This window comes from Triplophysa dalaica, chromosome 23 (genome assembly GCF_015846415.1).
Source record: "Triplophysa dalaica isolate WHDGS20190420 chromosome 23, ASM1584641v1, whole genome shotgun sequence".
Lineage (NCBI taxonomy): Eukaryota > Metazoa > Chordata > Actinopteri > Cypriniformes > Nemacheilidae > Triplophysa > Triplophysa dalaica.
The window spans coordinates 2,269,129-2,287,666 of record NC_079564.1 but is presented as its reverse complement, the minus strand read 5'-3'; the positions used below and the strand labels follow the sequence as shown (position 1 = coordinate 2,287,666).

The 18,538-nt window shown below is 41.8% G+C and overlaps 1 protein-coding gene across 1 annotated transcript in view; it reads right to left on the bottom strand.

Annotated features, from left to right (window-relative positions):
• Window positions 1-224: 224 nt before the first annotated feature.
• pola1 (polymerase (DNA directed), alpha 1) overlaps window positions 225-18,538 on the bottom strand; it is a 42,849-nt gene continuing 24,535 nt past the window's right edge. Inside the window, 3 exon segments of the mRNA XM_056739051.1 lie at window positions 225-1,135; window positions 8,284-8,380; window positions 13,484-13,600. Of these exon segments, the coding sequence (XP_056595029.1) occupies window positions 996-1,135; window positions 8,284-8,380; window positions 13,484-13,600 (354 nt within the window). The 3' untranslated portion in view covers window positions 225-995.

The window sequence follows — 18,538 nt, the reverse complement described above, 5'->3', positions numbered from 1 at the left end:
TGTCATTATAAACACATGGAATGAGCGAGTGGAGCACCGCATTCTTAAAACAGACTCGATTTAAGTGGACTAATCTCCACGCTTTCACACACTCTTGCCTTCCATTCTCCAGGTCTTGAAAATGGAGCCTTCCATTTGGAGAAGTTAACTCGCCCTCTTCAAATGTGTAAATGTCATTTCTCCCTTCAGCCTGGTGAAATAATCAAAGAGTAAAACATGGAAAATGAAGGTCTTATGAAATGCTTTTATTGAGGTTTCATATAAAAAACAATTAAGACAATGGACGTTCACACGAGCAACAACATTGCAAGGTAACTGAGGAACCGTCAGCCTTCAGGCACTGACACGTAGAAGCAATATTGAATGGATGACAAACCAGAGAAGAGTTCAAACAATAGTTCAATCGCTCAAAATTCTGCAAATCACCGACTACCTCTGTATCATTGGCTAATTGCTGATCCATTAAAAATGAAGGGGGTAGTAGAGGAGTCATTACTGAACTAAGACCCCTTCAAATCGCTACGAGCCCCCTATGAACTTGCCTGTCATTACTCCTGATTGTTATCTCTAAAAACCCTGCGTGTGGTGGAACCGCAAAGTCGGGGGCTAGGCTGTGCCGAGAGTGTCTTAAGCCCCTTATCACGGCCATTTTACCACAGATTCATCATCGATTAGACCTGGACAAAGGCTAAATAGGATGGACACAAGAACACAGATTACTGCAAGAGACAGGTGCTCAAACATGGAAAGATTTGGGTCATTACATGCAGATTGACTGTTGGTTCGTCACCTCTGACCTCACATCGATCCGTCATACACAAAAACGGTGCCACAGATTACATTTATAAAGAAAAGCCTAGAAAACGGCATAGATTACAAAATCACAAAGTGTATTTACAACAGACGGCACCTAAAAGATCAAAGAAAACGAGGGCCATACGGGGAAGGGAAGAGCAGGCCAGATGCCACATAAATACTAGAACACGCTTTGGTCATCATTTGAGTGTTGTAAAAGCCTGGAAGAGTTTGGCGAGGTTGACCTCAGAGTATCCGCTGGTGGCAAGGGTGCTCTCGGTTACAGCCTTCAGCATTTTGTACACTTTCCTTTCTCTTTCCCAGCCACTCTTGAACATCCCTGAGGAGGAAAAAGGATAATGCGTTAAAATAACCAATCTGAGCCATACAAAAACGTTGTGGAAATAGTGGCAGAAAATTGTGTACTGTAGCTCACCGCCACCGCACATTTGGTTACAAATAGCTTTTTATCCGCGATTTATTCATCGCAAACACAAACGAAATGGCAGAAAGCTGGCCTGAAGTGGATCCATAACGAGACAAAACTGATCCACAGAAAAGATCAGTAATGATATCGAACTAGGCTCACGGTCATGTGCCTGGAGAGGTCTATCAAGTATCATTTCAAATGAAAGTCTTTGAGAATCGATAAGGAACCTGCAATCCAGACAGTTTGAGGGTAGAGCAGAAGTGAGAGGGGCTAGGTGTCTTCAGAAGCTAAATAGACTCTTCTGCCAGGGGGCCACGGGGTCATGCAATCGGGTCGATATCCAAGGTCATTTATCCCATCAGGAGGGCCTTCAGTACCATAGAGACGATAGGAGTCTCTGGCAAGCTAGCAGAACTGAATGAGAATTACAGACTGAAGCGAATCCTTTAACCAAAGACTTTTGTTAAAAGCTAGTCTACAAAAAGCTCCTGCTTCTGGAAAAGAAAAGAGATTTATTTCCTTTCGAGAGCACGTAAATGGCCAGGTTAGACATAGCTAACGCACGTTTACAAAATGTTTACACATTCCTGCACTACTTATTAAAACAAAGTGTTTTCATGTTTTAGATACAGATCACAATCCCTCATCCAAAAGTCTCATTGCACATACTGTCCAAAATTTTCGAATGCGTTTTTCGTATTTGGATTTCGTTTGTACGGTGTCTCTTGAATTGTTTAAAAATGCCACTCGAAAAACGCAGAAAATTGAACCCGGTCCGAATTTTTTTATGACGGTTGTAAATAGTGAGGTCAGCATGTAAATGTGATTGACACAACGTAAGATCGTATTTATATTTCAACGCGTGGATATTTCGGACGCAAATTTCAGACTCAATGTGCAATGGGCTTAAGACGGCACGAAATACAGAAGCAGGAAAGACGACCGAATCCGATTCCCCAGTGTTGTTTAGCACACACTTGGTGGTCTAGGATTCGATCACATCCCGTCTCCATTAGCAGGTGTAGTAGAAACAGAGTCGGAGACTCGCCCCCATGGGGAAGAAAGGTCAACCTCAGAAAATGGCAAAATCCCAACGTCAAAAAAAGGGGGACAGTATTCCAAACCCCATCTGCAGCATCGTCTACCATTATCGCACGCATTTTACCTCCAAAAAGCGAAAGAAAACAGAATACAGGCACGTGGAATAGAGAGAGAGGAGTATTTACCTGAGAAGCGGGGATTGGGGGGGTTGAAGAAAGATGATGATGCATGATCAAGGGAAAGCAATCATGTCATCATTTTTGAAAGGTGGGAGAAAATAATTCTTTTTCTCTTTCCCCTCTTTCTCTTCTTCATTCTTCTCCCTCAATCACTGTGTGCGGAATGTATAAAAGAAACCTAAGAGCCGTAGAGGTTGTCGGAGACCTTGCGTTCCCTCCTGGCCCGGCAGGGGTCGCGTTTAAAATAAATAGCGTTTCTAAGAGCGAGGAAAGATACCGAAGGGAAGAGAGGGAAGACGTGAGAAAAGAGGGGGAAAACGAGCAGACAGCCAAAAGAACGAGGGGAATACGGACGGGAGGAGAAAATAGACGGAGGACGGCTGAGCCAGTCCAGAGAGAGAGAGACAGTGTATCAGCTTCCATGTGCTCTAACAAGGTGTAAATACAATAACAAGCATGTAATTAAGTGAGCATGATGAAGTTAATGGGGATCATACATTCCATTTGGGCTGCTTATGAATATTCTATTAGATGTTATCAGGCAGCTGGAATAGCTTTTAATTTAATCATCATTCCGAGCAGAGAAAAGTTCTTTGTGCGAGTGTAATTGCACAGAATGAATAATTGATTTGACAATCGCACCCGCAGATTTCCAGCAGCTCAAGGCAGGCAGAGCGTGGGGGGGAGGAGGGACAAGGAGGGCACGCGCGTCGTGCCCTGAAGAGGTTGCAGAGGAGCTCGCCTGCAAATTGAGCACTATCAGCACACAGATAAAGGACAATTTCTATTTTATCAATGCAGCGAAATTACATTACTGCCTGAACATAATCACACTGCCCACACTTAAAGGGGAGACGCGGCGGAGGGAGAGAGTGAATTAGAAAGAGCAAAAGATACACAGCGAGACGTGGAGAAGGAAAGGCGAGAGAGAAATACCGAAATACAAGGAGCAAAAGGGGTTCGCTTAAATGACGTTATGAATTGCTCTTCACAAAAAGAATGAAATCAGAGTTCAACGCGATTTGAAAGTCATTGATATGGGATATCTAATTTTTCGAAACTCGAGAAAAAACTGTTTTATTATGGAAGGACTCCTGCCGGGTACGAAATTGCCTCCACATTTAACTCAGTAGCTGCAATCAGGCGGAGGACTGTGGTTTACATGTAGATCAGACTTGGAGAGTCTGCATCTAAATGTCTTTCGGTTCTCGCACACACAGACGCGCTCGCACGTGGATATACACAAAGAAAAAGCACCCCACGCATACTGTGTGCAGACACGATGCGTGTGTGCGATATAATCCGCTTTCAGAGCTAGCGTGAACGTTGAACCGTGAACCGAGGCGGTTGGACAGCAGGATGGGAGTCAAGCGGCCACTTGGCACAAGAGACTTTATATTCACACTGCCAAAAAAAGAGACTTCTGTGGGTTTGGACAGGTATACCGCGAGTAGGATTCCCCCCAAATTAAAGCCAACTCAGTGTGAAAGCATCACTTATAGAGTATTTTAATTGTTTAGCACTGTACATTACACACGAACACACACAGAAAAGAGTCTGAAAGGCAAAATCGTGTAAAAAAAAGCAAATAGGGTTTGAATATGCTACAAAGCAGTATATGACAAATTGTAATTGTAATGATTATTTAAGCTCAACAGGTATAAAATAACACTTCAGGGCCAAAAGCACTAATTCTGAGAATACTGCAAATGAACCTTTAATCAACAGCTTTTTTACATAATTTTTGTAATGATAAAAATGTATAAATAAAATAAACAATATTTATTGTGGTTTTTAAACAAAGCCAAATGAAGGCTTAGAAACGTGCCTTAAGTGTTTATTAATCAATTATTGAACATAACACAATGATGTGTGCAATTTAACCATGTCATATCGCGTCCTCTTATATTTATTTATGTTGCTTAGAAGTATGAGATATAGTATGAGATGGGTGAAATGATTTAAAAGTCCAATTATAAAATTAATTAATTATATTAATATGAATAAATTAAATTAAATAGCTCTAGCTGTACCCTGACAAAGGTAACGTCTATTCTTTTTTTAGGCCTGGAAGACCTGTAATGTCATATGACCACGATGATATTGAGACATTCTGTTATTGTGACACCAGGAAATTGATAATATTGTTACATCCCTAATGGATATAGAAGTTGAAAAATATGTATCCAATTTTTTATTTAAATATAAACATACATACACACTTATATATTTATAAATTTGAGTAAATCTGGTGTGTGATTAATCATAAAAATGTGTGATTAATCACACTTGTGTTTTTTCTACAGCCCATTTAATAAAAAATCATTGATCACATTGAAAATCACATTAAGGGGTCATTGAGGGGCGAGTACATTGGAGCTGAGGGTACCACAGGTGATGAAAAATGGGCGTTCTCTGGCAACTCATTTTCATTCCTTTACCTTGCTCTGTGTGTGTGTGTGTGTGTGTGTGTGTGTGTGGAGGGGGTAGGTTGTTAGGATGCCAATTTCCATCAGTCTTTCCTTTCCGAAAGAATCAAGTAATCTAGTGAGGAAAAGACTGCAAATGGATAAACCACTGAACAGTAATTTCACCATCAAGGAACAGAGAGTTGAATTCACCAGGGCCCTCCCAGAAGAACCCAACCACAGCACCACCCCTGGCCGAGTCGGCACACTGCAACCTCCTCAAAACTCCATCAAACCAACAAGTAATTTTAACGTCTCTTCAGGCTTAACTTCCCAGATGGGCCAAAAGGTTTATTCATCCCCTTTTATTGTTCAGACGGCCTCCAGTGACTAGGGTTGCAGACAGCTGGAGGCGCTTCTAACCTCCAGCCTCAGTGTCCAGCAGAAACGTCTCTCTCTCGCTCAATCTGCCAGCAACGTGCGGCTCCAGTTATCTAAAGCTCCACAATAACAGCGGAGCACACAGAATAGAGGGAAGATTGGTTTTCTATTGTGCTGCTGGTCTGGCATAATGCCCACTTTAAAAGCAATTCCTCCGTCATCAGAGAGAGACAGAAAATCTGGCAGATACGACACTAAATGTCTCATGGTTTGAGGGGGAGGTGGTTGGTAAATTACAAGAAGCTGTGTGTGTGTGTGTAAGAGAGAGATGAGGGCAGCTAAAAGTTTCTCGAACTGTACTTTATTCATCCATCGCTATCAACAGCACCACATCACAACCCTCTACCTTTGATTGCTGTGGTCAGGTAATCGGTGCAAGTTCACAATAAAAGTACACTTTGGTGGTACAGTCTAGCAGGTTTACAAACACACCCTAACAAGCCCTTACACGGATTATCTTTGAGTTACCCTTTAGTTCTTTATCTGTCAACATTTGACCATTTACCAAAATGCATCGATTGTGACTCTTCGTCTAGATCAGGGATCGGGTACCATTTTTGACCAGAGAGCCATTTTTCTTCTAGTTTTGGTTAAATTTATTTTTGCAAAAGAGCCATTACAGAAACTACTATTATATACAGGTATATATTTATTACTACTATATAAAATATATGTATATTTCAATGACTTCAATAGCCTACTCAAAACTTGATGTACGTCCACAGACCACAACACCGTCTCATTTAAGGGTCCCTGTGGGGATCAATTGTTCTATTCCTACGATAAGATAACATTTCCACAGACATGTTAAAAATGAACCTTCTGTCATCATTTACTCACCTTGTCCTTTCAAACCTGTAGAACACAAAAGAAGATATTTTGAAAAATGTTGGTTAACAGAACAGCACAGCACCCCATTCACTTCTATTGTAACCAATGCAAGTGATCAACCGTTCTTTTGTCTTCTTCGGAAGAAAGAAAGTCATACAGGTTTGAAATGACAAGAGGGTAAGTAAATGATGACAGAATTTCCATTTTATGGTGAAGTAATCCTTTAAAACAAATTAAATGTTGCCGTGTTATATATGTATTAAACTCGCATTAATAAATAGAGATAAAAAATAAAATAATATTAAACAAGGAACGGTCTCACGCAAAAAGATCTCAATCTATTACAGACACACAATTCATAATATTATTTAGTGTCATTTTTGTAATAAGTTGTATTTATTCGCTTTATATAGAAGTTAAATCATTCACAAAAACCCCCGGCAACAATTGCTTGAATTCATAAGACTGGCAAATGAAGCAAAGCGGTTTATGCCCGCTTCGCTTCATTTACCAGTCTTATGAATTCAAGGCAAATTAACACTACTGCGGTAAAATGAACATTTATCAATCATGTTGCTTTCATCACATGCTGCACTTTATCTTGCAGATACACTGATGGTCAAGAACGCACATTCAGAACCCCTAGTATGCCGGAGTTACATCCCAGGGTCTAAATAAGAAACTGGACCAGGTAAAGAAAGTACACGGGATCCAGCCCTATAATTTCACCCCTAGACCCCTATAAATCCTGCAGTCTATAATACAGTAATGTGTAGTATTATAGTGAGAGGGGAGATAACCGTCTCGAAGCTATACTTCAGAGCTTTGTGTGTGATGTCCTCCACTAATCCCCCAATACACACATGCACACCAACAGAAAAGCTTCATGTATATACACGAGGTTATGACGCAATAAAAGAACACCGACAGAACCTTGGGATGTAGCATGCTAATCGCCTTCAAGCCTAGGCTACACATGCTTCACATTCTTTTACGAGAGTTTATCGTCCGCACAAGCACTACGACTGTATTTTAACAAAACCGTACTAAACTCCAGGCACTTGCAAAGAAAACGCACAAAGGAGAGTGGTTACAAAGCTGAACGGCTCGTGCCAACCCCCCTGATGAAGAAATGTGTTATATGGGTTGTGCAAGAGACAAAAGTGAAATGCTAGAAATTTCAGCTGTAATCCGTTTAAAAAAAGAATAAAATAAAAATAATGGAATAAACGAATGGTCTCCAATTTGCGAAGGAAAAAACAAGGAGAAAAGGAGTAGCGTCACCTCTTATTGCGCCTGGTGAAAATCAAGGCTTGAGGGTTAAAATCACTCCTCCAGGAATTAGAGCCCTGGCTGCAGTGATGGGCAGTGTGGTTGACAGAGCGCCACAGATTGGCCACAATTACTCGCAGAAACAACCGAAGGGAAAAAAGTAAAGAAATAAAATTCCACGGAGAACCCAAGTCTATAATCATGTTAGGCCCTCGCGCCCCCCGCCCTTTTACTCTCCCCTCGGTCTGCTCGGCGCTCTGAGTGGTCATCTATTGATTACACATTATATTTATCTACGACTCTCGCGCTCGGCACCTCATCGGCACATGTAAAAATAAATAAATAAATGTGTAAGTCTATTCCAAGAGGCCCTTTTTAATCAAGTGACATCAATCAAAAAGGATTGTGGGTAAGTAGCCGCTGCTCAGCTAGCGGCGGCCGTGAGCGGTCTGGATCCTCCAGCGGCCCGCTGAAAACATATGCTCCATGTCCCATTATTTATGAAGGGCTATCCTTTAGCCTTCTCTCCAATTACTCGCCCTATCATTTTCCAAAATCTAAAAACTGTTTTCAATCAACATAGCCGGCGCTATTACCGAGAGCCTACGGGATGAGAGGAGGCCCTCTCTCCCTCACTCCCCTCTTCCTTCCAACTGATTGGACCGCTTTGCATTCGCATCGCGCCGGTCCGTGATTGAATCCGTCGCCTGAATTACGGCTGTCGACTCGAGGATCTGAGGATTCTTAACCCAACCTCGCGGCCGCCTACAGCCGAAGTGAGGTGTGAGTGTGTGATGGAAATGCGTGCTGGTCAAGCAATGTTTGGCAGCAAATTTTCAGGCCAATTAGCAGTAGCACGTGTTTATGTTTATGTGCGGAGACTTACGTTTATCCTCCTCTGGCAGGACCTTGTTAACGGCGTATTCCCAATCGAAGATGAATCTGTAGAAGCTCAGCTGGTTGTACAGGGTTTTCTCAGAATACTGAAACGAGAAAAGAGCACAGGTCAGTCCAGCGGAAATGATAATGTGCAATGTGATAGGAGATATTTAAAGGCGAAGTCAACATGCTAGGTATTGATCCATTTAAAGAAACCTTAAGAGTGAAGTAAAATATCTGCTTAACATTTACATTACTTCTGAAATGGGGGTACGCAGGGGGTACGTGAGAGAAACTGACATTTAGGAATAAGTTATGAAAATCAATAAATTATGATTCTAGTATTTCTATATGAAATTAGCACTACACAAAGATGCATACAAATAAATTAAGTTATAATAACGGTTTGACTCTCATTTCACTGTATTTTAAAGTAAAGTGTTGTATGGTCAAGAGGTACTTGGCTTGAAAAATAAAAAGGGTACTTAAACCAAAAATGTTTGAGAACCTCTGCTTTAGCAGACGCTCTTATCCAAAGCGACTTACAGATGAGGTATACAATGAAAGGAATTGGAACAACATAAGAACCACAAAAGTGCAATAAAAAAAGGGGATAAAGGGATAGTTCATCCAAAAATGAAAATTCTGTCATTTTATTAACCTCAAGTTGGTAGAAAATTCGCTGTTGTGTTGAACACATTTTTTTTTAAGAATGTGAGAAGTTAAACAGTTCTGGGGCACCATTGACTACCAGAGTAGTTTTCTTCCTTGCTGTGCTAGTCAATGGTGCCCCAGAACTGTTTGTTTACAAGCAGTCTTTCAAATATCTTCGTGTTCAGCAGAACAAAAAAATTGACTAAATACAGCTCAAAATAATATCTTATACTGCCATTTCTCATAAGCATGGATGGGCAACACCACCTGTGGACCCAGTGCTACAGGAACAACACTGGGGACCATTAAAATTGAACACTAAACAATCAACTTCCTATAGTGAATAGATGCTTTTCTCAGGTAATTCAGAAACAAATATTATTCTATAGATACCAAAGGAATTTCTTTTAATTACCAAATATTTGATTGATACTTGCTATTGTTGTCAGAACCATCATCTCTCATGATATTAAATCGTTCAATTAGTTTTCATGAACCTATTTTACAAAACGAGAAACATCTAATTGACATTAAAACACATTTTAAAAGGCCCTTTCAATTGCATATTACTGCATGCCACGGCTTGGAAAAAGACATAATGCATCAAATTTCAAAGTTATTTAGTGGATCTTGGTATCATGACCACTGTTGAAGTCACCTCTGGATCTCAAAAATCTGGAGGTTTAGCCGTATCGTACCACAAAAATTCTCAGGACATACGATTAAAAAACATGTTCTTTAAAGAACTGTAAAGACATCAGAGTTCTAGTGACACTTTGCATGATGATTATTTCATTGCATATTTAACAGCTAAAAGAACGGTAAAGGGAAAAACCAATTAGTGAAAATCACACACGTGTAGTTCAGTAATACATGTCATTGAAAGGCTGAAGCGTAATGAGATTGGCGAAGCCCAATCAGTGAGATTTGAAGAATCACCTGTGTTAATTACAGCTGTGGAAATGGGAAGTGTTTTCCATACATACACAACTGTCACTGACCGTCACAAACACGCGGTCGGTCAAACCCCAAGTTTAGAGTGACAATAACTGCGAAAGTGTCTGATTGGCCAAAAGCAACCAGTGCACTCCTGACAAAAGCAGGAAACGGTGTTTGGTTTGTAAATTCGCCTGTAATTACCGTTAGCCATGTGTCTAACTGCCAGAAGCGTGCGGGTCGAGAGAGAGAACAAAAGAGAATGGGGAGGGAGAGAGAGAGAGAGACATCAGCTCTGAAATTACCTCTTTCATAATAGTTTGTTTTGATAAGGCACCGTGTGTGGATCTGATGAACAACTGTTGCTGTCAATTTGATTAGCCATTATACTTTTATGTTAATTGCTGTTATTGGGTCACAGTCTCTTCATGTCACCATAGAATCACAGCCATGCGGGTGCCGTGGGAGTTTAGCAAGGGCTCTTTCCTCGGCAGACCGGCTTTTAATTGCCCTCTACAGCTTCCGATGAGCCCAGCAGCTGTTGACCCATAATGCACTGGCTGGTCAACAGCCGTGCCTGTCGATTCAGCAATGCGACCATAATGGAGCTTTGATAATCAGGCTGTCATGTGCGAGCAAACACGCTCTCGGCCGGATCTGCGCGTGCATGCGGACCACTCTGGCCAAAAACACCTGCGAACGTAGAGACGGCCGTAGGCTAAAACCCAGTCCAAGCACAAGAAATAAGTGGACGTACGTGTGCGGCCGGGCCGAGCATCGCAGCTGTGCTGACAGGTGTCAAAAAGGGCGTGACTAAGACATCGTCAAACGTTATTCAATTTAAACCCCCCCACCCGGCAAACAGAGGCCCCTCCTCTATGCGGCTTTGCACGGCTCGATGCTTTGTTCCTGTACTGACACCATTTCAATTTTCTCCACAAATCTGCAGCATTTTCGGCCCGAATGACTGAGGAGCAAACCAGCTGTGAAATTGCCTCTCTCCTGAGACCCCCGCCTTATCCACCACCCCAACCGCCCATCCCTTTGCAGCCCCCTGATAAAGACATGGCAACAGGGGAACACTTCCCATTGCCGTATGACTGAACCCTTAGTACATAAATGTAGCTTGCCGGAAGACCTGGATGAAGCGATGGAGAATAACAAGAAAAAGGGGGAAAGAATCAAAGTGTCAACTACTACCAGGGCAAGGCCATGCACTGTGACCAAATGGGTGAAAAATAAGCAGACCCTCAAAGGAAATCATATGCACAAATACATTTAAATCCACGATTTAAAGCTATCATGTCCTTCATCTACAGATACAGCACTCCAGCGATTTAGCTCGTCACGGCCACAGTGCTTATATTTAAAAGACGTATAATATCCCTTTTAAGCCCGGGTAGCAGGGAAAATGGCTAGTCTTTCAATTCCTTCAGATCTGTGCAGCTGCAAAAGGAGAGGCTGGAAAAAAAGAAAATCTCCAAACAGTTTTAATGAGGCTTAACAAAAAAAACCGCTCCAATCTGTGTTAATTTTAACGGGCTGAGCTGGAAAGGAAGGCGATCGGCATCACAAGGTTTCATAACGAGTCAATATATGTAAATCTTTACAAGGCAAACACAGTGGGAAACAAAGACATTTAACTGAAGCGCCAGTTGATGTCTCCACTTTTTGTGCACATAATTTCTCCCCATTGAAAGGCATAATTGCCTGCTATTTGAAGATATTCATGCTCAATTTTTGAAATTAATTTCAATTGGGGGGAAATGTAGAAATGTCAGCTCCCGTGAAAGGGATTTGATTTCAATTATCCTTGCTCAAAGGACTGTGATTTCCAAATACACTTAAGCAAAATTATGACAAGAATTTTTGTTCCCAGAAATTCAGTGTTTAAAGAGCGATTAGACGATAAATGGACTGGCTTTGAATTGAAGTGAATGCGCCGGTTACCATCTGAAAGGCACTCAATTATCCCTGATTGCTCCTGTTATAATGTATCAAATAGAGATACCTGCTATTGCTGTAATTTGTGTGAAAATTAACATGCCGCAATTTCCACTAGAGGGGAAAAAAGGAAGCCCTAATGGGTGCCTGAACGTACATCAATAAAATGGAGAGAGCGGAGAGAGAGACAGAGAGACCGAGAGAGAGACCGAGAGAGAGAGAGACAGCGGGTGTGGGGGGGCCGTAGTTGGAGAGATCTATGAGACAGCAGCTGAACAAGAAAAAAAACAAGGCGAACCAGTGTTAAATGAAAAGAGAGAGAGGGAAAAGATTTAATTTACTGAAAATATTACAAATTGCACCTGTGTACAACTCCTTCAAATTACCGGCCAATCAGGCGAGGGTGCCTATTACGCTTCCATTTAATCTGGATACAATGGTAGTCAATGTCTCCGTGTCCGTGGAGACACCGGAGGAGATGCTTTGCTGTCAGCCGAGCTGTAAAGCCCACAACGGCGGAGATGGTAGAGGGGTGAGGAAGTTAATGTTTTATTCAGCCGGCAGTTTAAACTGCCATCTCACCAGGCAGAACCGAGGACAGCTAAGTGGCGATGGTGACAAGAGAAATTGTCCTTTTGGGTTTCAACCTGTCGCCACAGAACTAGACGCTGATATAAAGCAGGCGAAGGAAGGAGGAGAAAACGAGAGTGATGGAGGAATGGGGGCATCTGTCGGTTCTGGTCTAAAACAATAAAGAGGGAAGACGGACACTGATTTGGGAAGGGACGTCACGTCACTCACTTCATTTCTGCACGGGCAGGAGTTTTTGATAGCAGGTGAACCTTCAAGGGATCACGGAAAACGGCTTTTGTTTCCCAGTAAACACACTTCACTGTTGTGTAGCTTAAATAGCACGCAGTAATTAAAAAACAAAATGCAAAACTTTCATCAGAATTTTCTGCCTTTTAAAAAATATTTCTGAAGCCACTAAGATCACGCATCCTATTAGATATTAACCAATAGCACCATAGCTATCAAGGTACTGTACTATGCAAAGGTTTTTACAGGTAAATCAACTTTAAGTGATCACAGGAAGAGTGAGAAAAGCCCACAAACGCATCAGAAACCCATCCTGGCCAACGGCAAGTCTTGTTGGAGGCTGGTTCCTCTTATCACGGCAGCTTGTTAAAGCAGGAACCATAACCCACATCACGTCAGATGGGTCAGAAGGTTTCAATAATATAATTGGTATAAATATGGGAAAGGGATGGAATAGGATGAGAAAGAAAACAGAAGCCGATGAGAAGTAAAGGGCCTGATCTGTGTCAGTGAGGACTTTCACAGGCTCCACAGCACCACCACCTGGACAAACACAAAGCGTCTGTGTATAGCAGTGGACCTGTGACTTGGGAGTACTTGGAAAATTTGACCCTGCTTAATTTCTGTCGAATAGACTTAAAATTGAAGATATATTAAAGTATTTATAAACAACCTTGTGTTTTCAAAGAAAACTGGTATACTTCTATAACAACCCCATTGTTTATCTCTCGCTATTATAATAACATTATAAATAAAGTCTACATTAAGTAAAAAGTAAGTAAAAGCAATAGTTCTAGTTTGTTTGATAGAAAAAAGTTATTTGACAACATGATGTTATGTATGCTATACAGTACCTCAGGTCTCAGTGTGGATCGGAGACAGACAGGGCAGATCGGGCCGGACCTGGAGAAGGCGATGGGCAGCCGGCGAGTTCGATTCCGACAAGCCTGATCCTCACAAAGCAGCCAACCCTGTGCACAGAGAGAAAGAGAAACTACTTGGTGCGCAGATTGGAATCAATGACCAAATTTTCCTCCTCAAAAGCTGATCGTCAGTGATGCATGCGTCCCAATGAGGCTGTGGTCCCCAGGAGACGGGCGGCCGGTGTGTTGCCTGTGGTGGGGCCCGTGTGAGGCCTGGAGCAGATGCAGTTGCCCCCTGCCGATACTGCCTTTCCTGCCCCTGTTATTACAGCGGGGGCCAGGGGGTAATGCCCTGCTAATGATGGAGCACTAAATAAACCCCTAGTATCAGAGGAGCACCTGTCTCTGAGGCATTACCACCACCTACTCTACTAATGGATGATGGAAAGAGACAGACAAAAATCACAGAAATGGACATTTTAAAAAAGTTGTTATATATAGACCGTTTCATTGGTACCTGTGTTTGATGATAGGTCTGGCTTGTGGCTAATTATTAACTATATTTTATATTAATTTATATTCATATTTAATTGTATATACATTTTTTAAATAAACAATTTATTTAATGGGCCGTGATATTTGTTGCATTTAAGTTTAGTCAAGTAATCGTTCTTCACACGAGGAAGACAAAATTTACTATTTATTACATGTCTGATCTCGTATAATTTGTTATTTAAAAACAATTAAAGGACTAGTTCACATAAAAATAAGCCCCCGTTGACGTTGATAGTAGGAATAAAAATCAGGGGTCTTTTTTTGGAGTGAACTACTCCTTTAACAACCTGGCTTCAATCTGGTATGAAACATCAACAATTAATTCCGCATGAATACCATCCCACCCCATTATGTATATGTTAAATGCTGCGTTATACAATATGCACAATATGCACTAAAAAAATATATATATATATAAATAAATGTCAAATTTAAAGGGCAATAACTGCATAAACAGAAAATCAAGAATAGAAAATGTTATCAATCTCATGTCTGCCATCCATTACGTCAGGTTGACGTCAAAAAGCCAAACGATCAAAACCGAAGAATAAAAGTATCAAACAGCAAGGGCGATAAAAGCCATGGAACGGAAATGCTATCTTCACATTCATAACTAGATTAATTAACTTCTATTTCCTGACCTCCGAGCATCTCCGCAAGGCTTCCATCAAGCTTATCAGTCTTGTTGAATCCAAAGATGAGTCTTATCATTCCACCTGTGCTGACAAACACGTTTGGCCTACGTGGTTATTGTTCAGACCTCACGGCATTATCAGAATCAACAGCTTGTTTTAATATCCCAATTAATCTCATATGGGTGGCGTTTTGTGCGGAAGGGGCGATGTTATTTGGGTAATCAGCGGTAAGCCCCAGGGCCGAGGGGAACCCAGAGTGTGTAATTGAATCCGAACATATGTGAGCTGTTTGGCTTTCATTTTGAAGACAGCGCGGTGTTATCACCCCTCTGTTTGCCTTAACGGACCTTTTGTGTTTCCTGAAGCCCAAGACTAAACCAACAGCTCTGTTCCCATGGGCTTCGGCTGGTGGAACACACACAGGCCAACTCACAAACACACAAGTATCAGACACAAAATTAAGACAATGTAGAGTGGTCTGATTTAGGGAGTAAGAGATTTTGGCTTTTTCGCTTGATGACCCCTTGGTGCCTTAAGAGATGTGGTGGCATTGGCTTGTATGTGTGCAGCCCACCGGCAAAATATTGTCATTATTCCCTCATCATTCATACATATACATGTACAGTTTCTTTGCACTGCAAGAATTCAGAATAACTTCAACTGGCTTTAACGTAAATGGTTTTCCATGCAAAAAATGCAACATGTGTTACAATTGCACGATACAATGGCATTTTATAAATTACTACCCAAAATACTTACAAAATGCTTTAAATAAGGTGAGAAACACACAACCCGATAGTGCTTATTTTATAAGCAATCTCCTTTTGCATCCTTATTGTAACCAACGAGAGAGGGAGAACGGGGAGGAAAACTCAGAGTGCACGCCAAAGAAAAAACATCTAATTGAAACACTAAGAGCTCACTCGGTGAGAGAGAGAGGCAGGATAAAGCTTCATAATTGCATAATTATACCAGTCGATACCTGACACTGCAAATACAGCCACTTCTGCAGCCGTCAAATGAGTTCCACATAATTTAACCAAACACTGGGCAAAGACTGGGGCCCGCAGATCAGTTCAAGCTACCGGAAAAACTCTCCCGCTCTCCTCCTTTCTCTCTCTCGCTTTCTCCATTTCACGGTCCCATCTATACCTGCTGTTCTTTTTCCATAGCGGCCATGTCTTGATTTCTTGGTTCACCTGTGACTGCAATTAAAACAATTAATATTTCACATACCTGTGTCAGGATTGTGAGAATTGTGGTAGCTTAAAGGAACAGTTTCTTAGTTCATTTCTTTGTTCTGTTGAACCCAAAAGAAGATAATTGGAAGAATGTAGGAAAGCAAACAGTTCTGGGACACTTTTACAAACATTGTAATTCTTCCTATGATGGTAGTCAATGGTGGCAAAGAACGGTTTAGTTTCAAGCATTTTTCAACCATCTGTAACTGTGTTCATCTAAACAAAGATATTTAGACAGATTTGGAATAACTCAAGTTTAAGTAATTTTTGGGTGAACTGTCCCTTTAACACTTCTGAAAGAAATGGTGCAATGATGCATTAAGAAGTGGGTTGCAAAGCTGGCTCCCATGCTGTTGTGGGTGGTTGCTAGGGTGTTGCTAAGTGACAACTTACTGGCAAACTATTGATTAATAATCATATTTAGATACTTGTCAGATATATAAATTAAATTCTATTTTATTTTATGCAACTGTTTGAATGATAGCATGCATTGAAAAACAGTGTCGCTTCACCAGTTCAACAGCGGCAGATTAGAACATATTCATTGGCTAAAAGAAAAAAAAGTTAATTTTAGAAAAACTTACTCATGATTAGTAATTGAGATAAAAATTGGGCCATATAACTGGTTAATTTACTTATTATTACGCAGCTCAATGGCGAACTACAAGCCAAGCGCAAAAACCTGGTATTTTGGCATCTAAACATGGATTGGGTGCTTTCAACATCCAATTTACTTTCTGCAAACTCATGAGTCTAAGAATTCAAAAAAGACCTCAAATACAAGACGCACAATCTAAGGTAAAAAGCAGTTTTTTCAAACCCCCTTAGTATGAGTAATAGCACTAATGACGTTTCTCTGGCAAGCACAACTAATAAAGGAATTTTGCCATCCAAATATCCTTACAAATCCACCAATCCCACCTAACACACACACAGCCCCTTCTCTGATGCCCTTAATCCAGAGCAGCCCCTTTTAGAAGAGGGAAAAAAAGATGCGATTACAGGCAGCTCGGTGCAAAAAGCCCCAAGACAACAGCCTCTCACAGGCTTTGTGCCTTCGTAATCAACAGCTGTACATTCACACCGTGGCTGCAGACCGCGAGAGAGGCTGAATGGACGCAAATGCGTCCACTTTGTACATCTCTGCTTTAATCAAGCCTTTTCTATTCAGCAATCTGACCTTTTGTACAAAACAGGATTATCACCTTTTTTATTTATTTATTTCTGTCTGTCTTATCTCCCCCCGCCGTCGCCACATCCCAAAGCCGGTTACCAAGGGCGAAGCGCATGACGAACGTAATTGCAATAATTTGTTAAACGCCATGGCAACCCACATTAGAATGGGGTAAATACGGGGGGTGCCACTTCGTGCCACACTCTTATTCTGCCGAAGACGCCAGGAGTCAGAAAGGATGACAACCAAGAAGGGGTAGGGGGAAGGGAGAAAGGACAGGAAAGCATATTTGCTTTGTCTCTAAAGGGTGGTTTTATTGGTAACGGTGGTGGGCTGTAGGTGAAGGTGGCTGTAATTTCTTTCATGATTAATGCCTCGCCGCCGCAGTTCCGTAGGAAACTCAACAAACAGCCCCGACTTCCAATCTGTAACCATGTAAGCCGCGAGTCCTCCCTCACGCGGACAGGCTTTCTTCCTTCTATCTGTACGAACAAACAACTCTATTTGAGCTCTCCCCTCAGCTGAAAGGAATCCTTAATTACACAATATCAGCCTCTTCATTGCTCCCAGTGTGGGAGGGGAAGGCTGAGCTGTGTCCACTGAAGCTGGGCCTGTTCGAGGGGGGGTGGTGGTGGTGGGTCGCATTCAACACCAGCAGCTGTTTCACACATACTGACAAAAGAAGCTACAGGCACCATCCCAGCGAGGGAGGTTGCTACATTCACTCCACTAATTGATTTCTGCACAGCACTGTGGGAGAACGTACCCCTGCAACTTTCCTCGTCTTACAAGTCAGATTTGCGCATCTCGAGACCCTCGACGAGTTTCCTGTGATGTCGAGCGTTGCAGGAACACACCCGGCATTCCAGAACTTCCCAGCGGCTCCAGAAACTGGCACGCACGTCCTGATTGGACCCGGCGTGCTCGGCGCAGCCGATGATTACGCATGTCAATCAAACCCTCAGCTGGGAAATTAGATACGCAGACATACCCGAGCTGGTAACATAGGCCCAATATCTGCACTCTTGTCACATCGCCAGGGCCCATATTTGTGCGTTATCGTAAAGAGAGAGAACTAAACGAAACCCTTTTGGGATGCAGAGGGAGGAGGTTGTTTGGAAGAGGCGAAAGGCCACATCTGAAATTCAATAAAGACGTGAAATAAACAAACAGCATGATAGATTAACCCGTGTAAGGTCCTCAGGGAGTGGGGACAGAGAATGTTCGGTTGAAACAACAAAGCGGAGTTAAATGTGGATTCAACACTTTCAGAACAACTTTTAATACGTTCAAGGGCGCTTTCTCACCTCTAGTTGTTGTATAAGAAAAATTATACATTAAGTGTTTTTTAGCATTGTTGGTTCCTTTACAAACCACACTGCATTATGGTTCATTTCAGCTGGTTTGTACAAAAGCAATCAGTCACGTGACAACATCCACA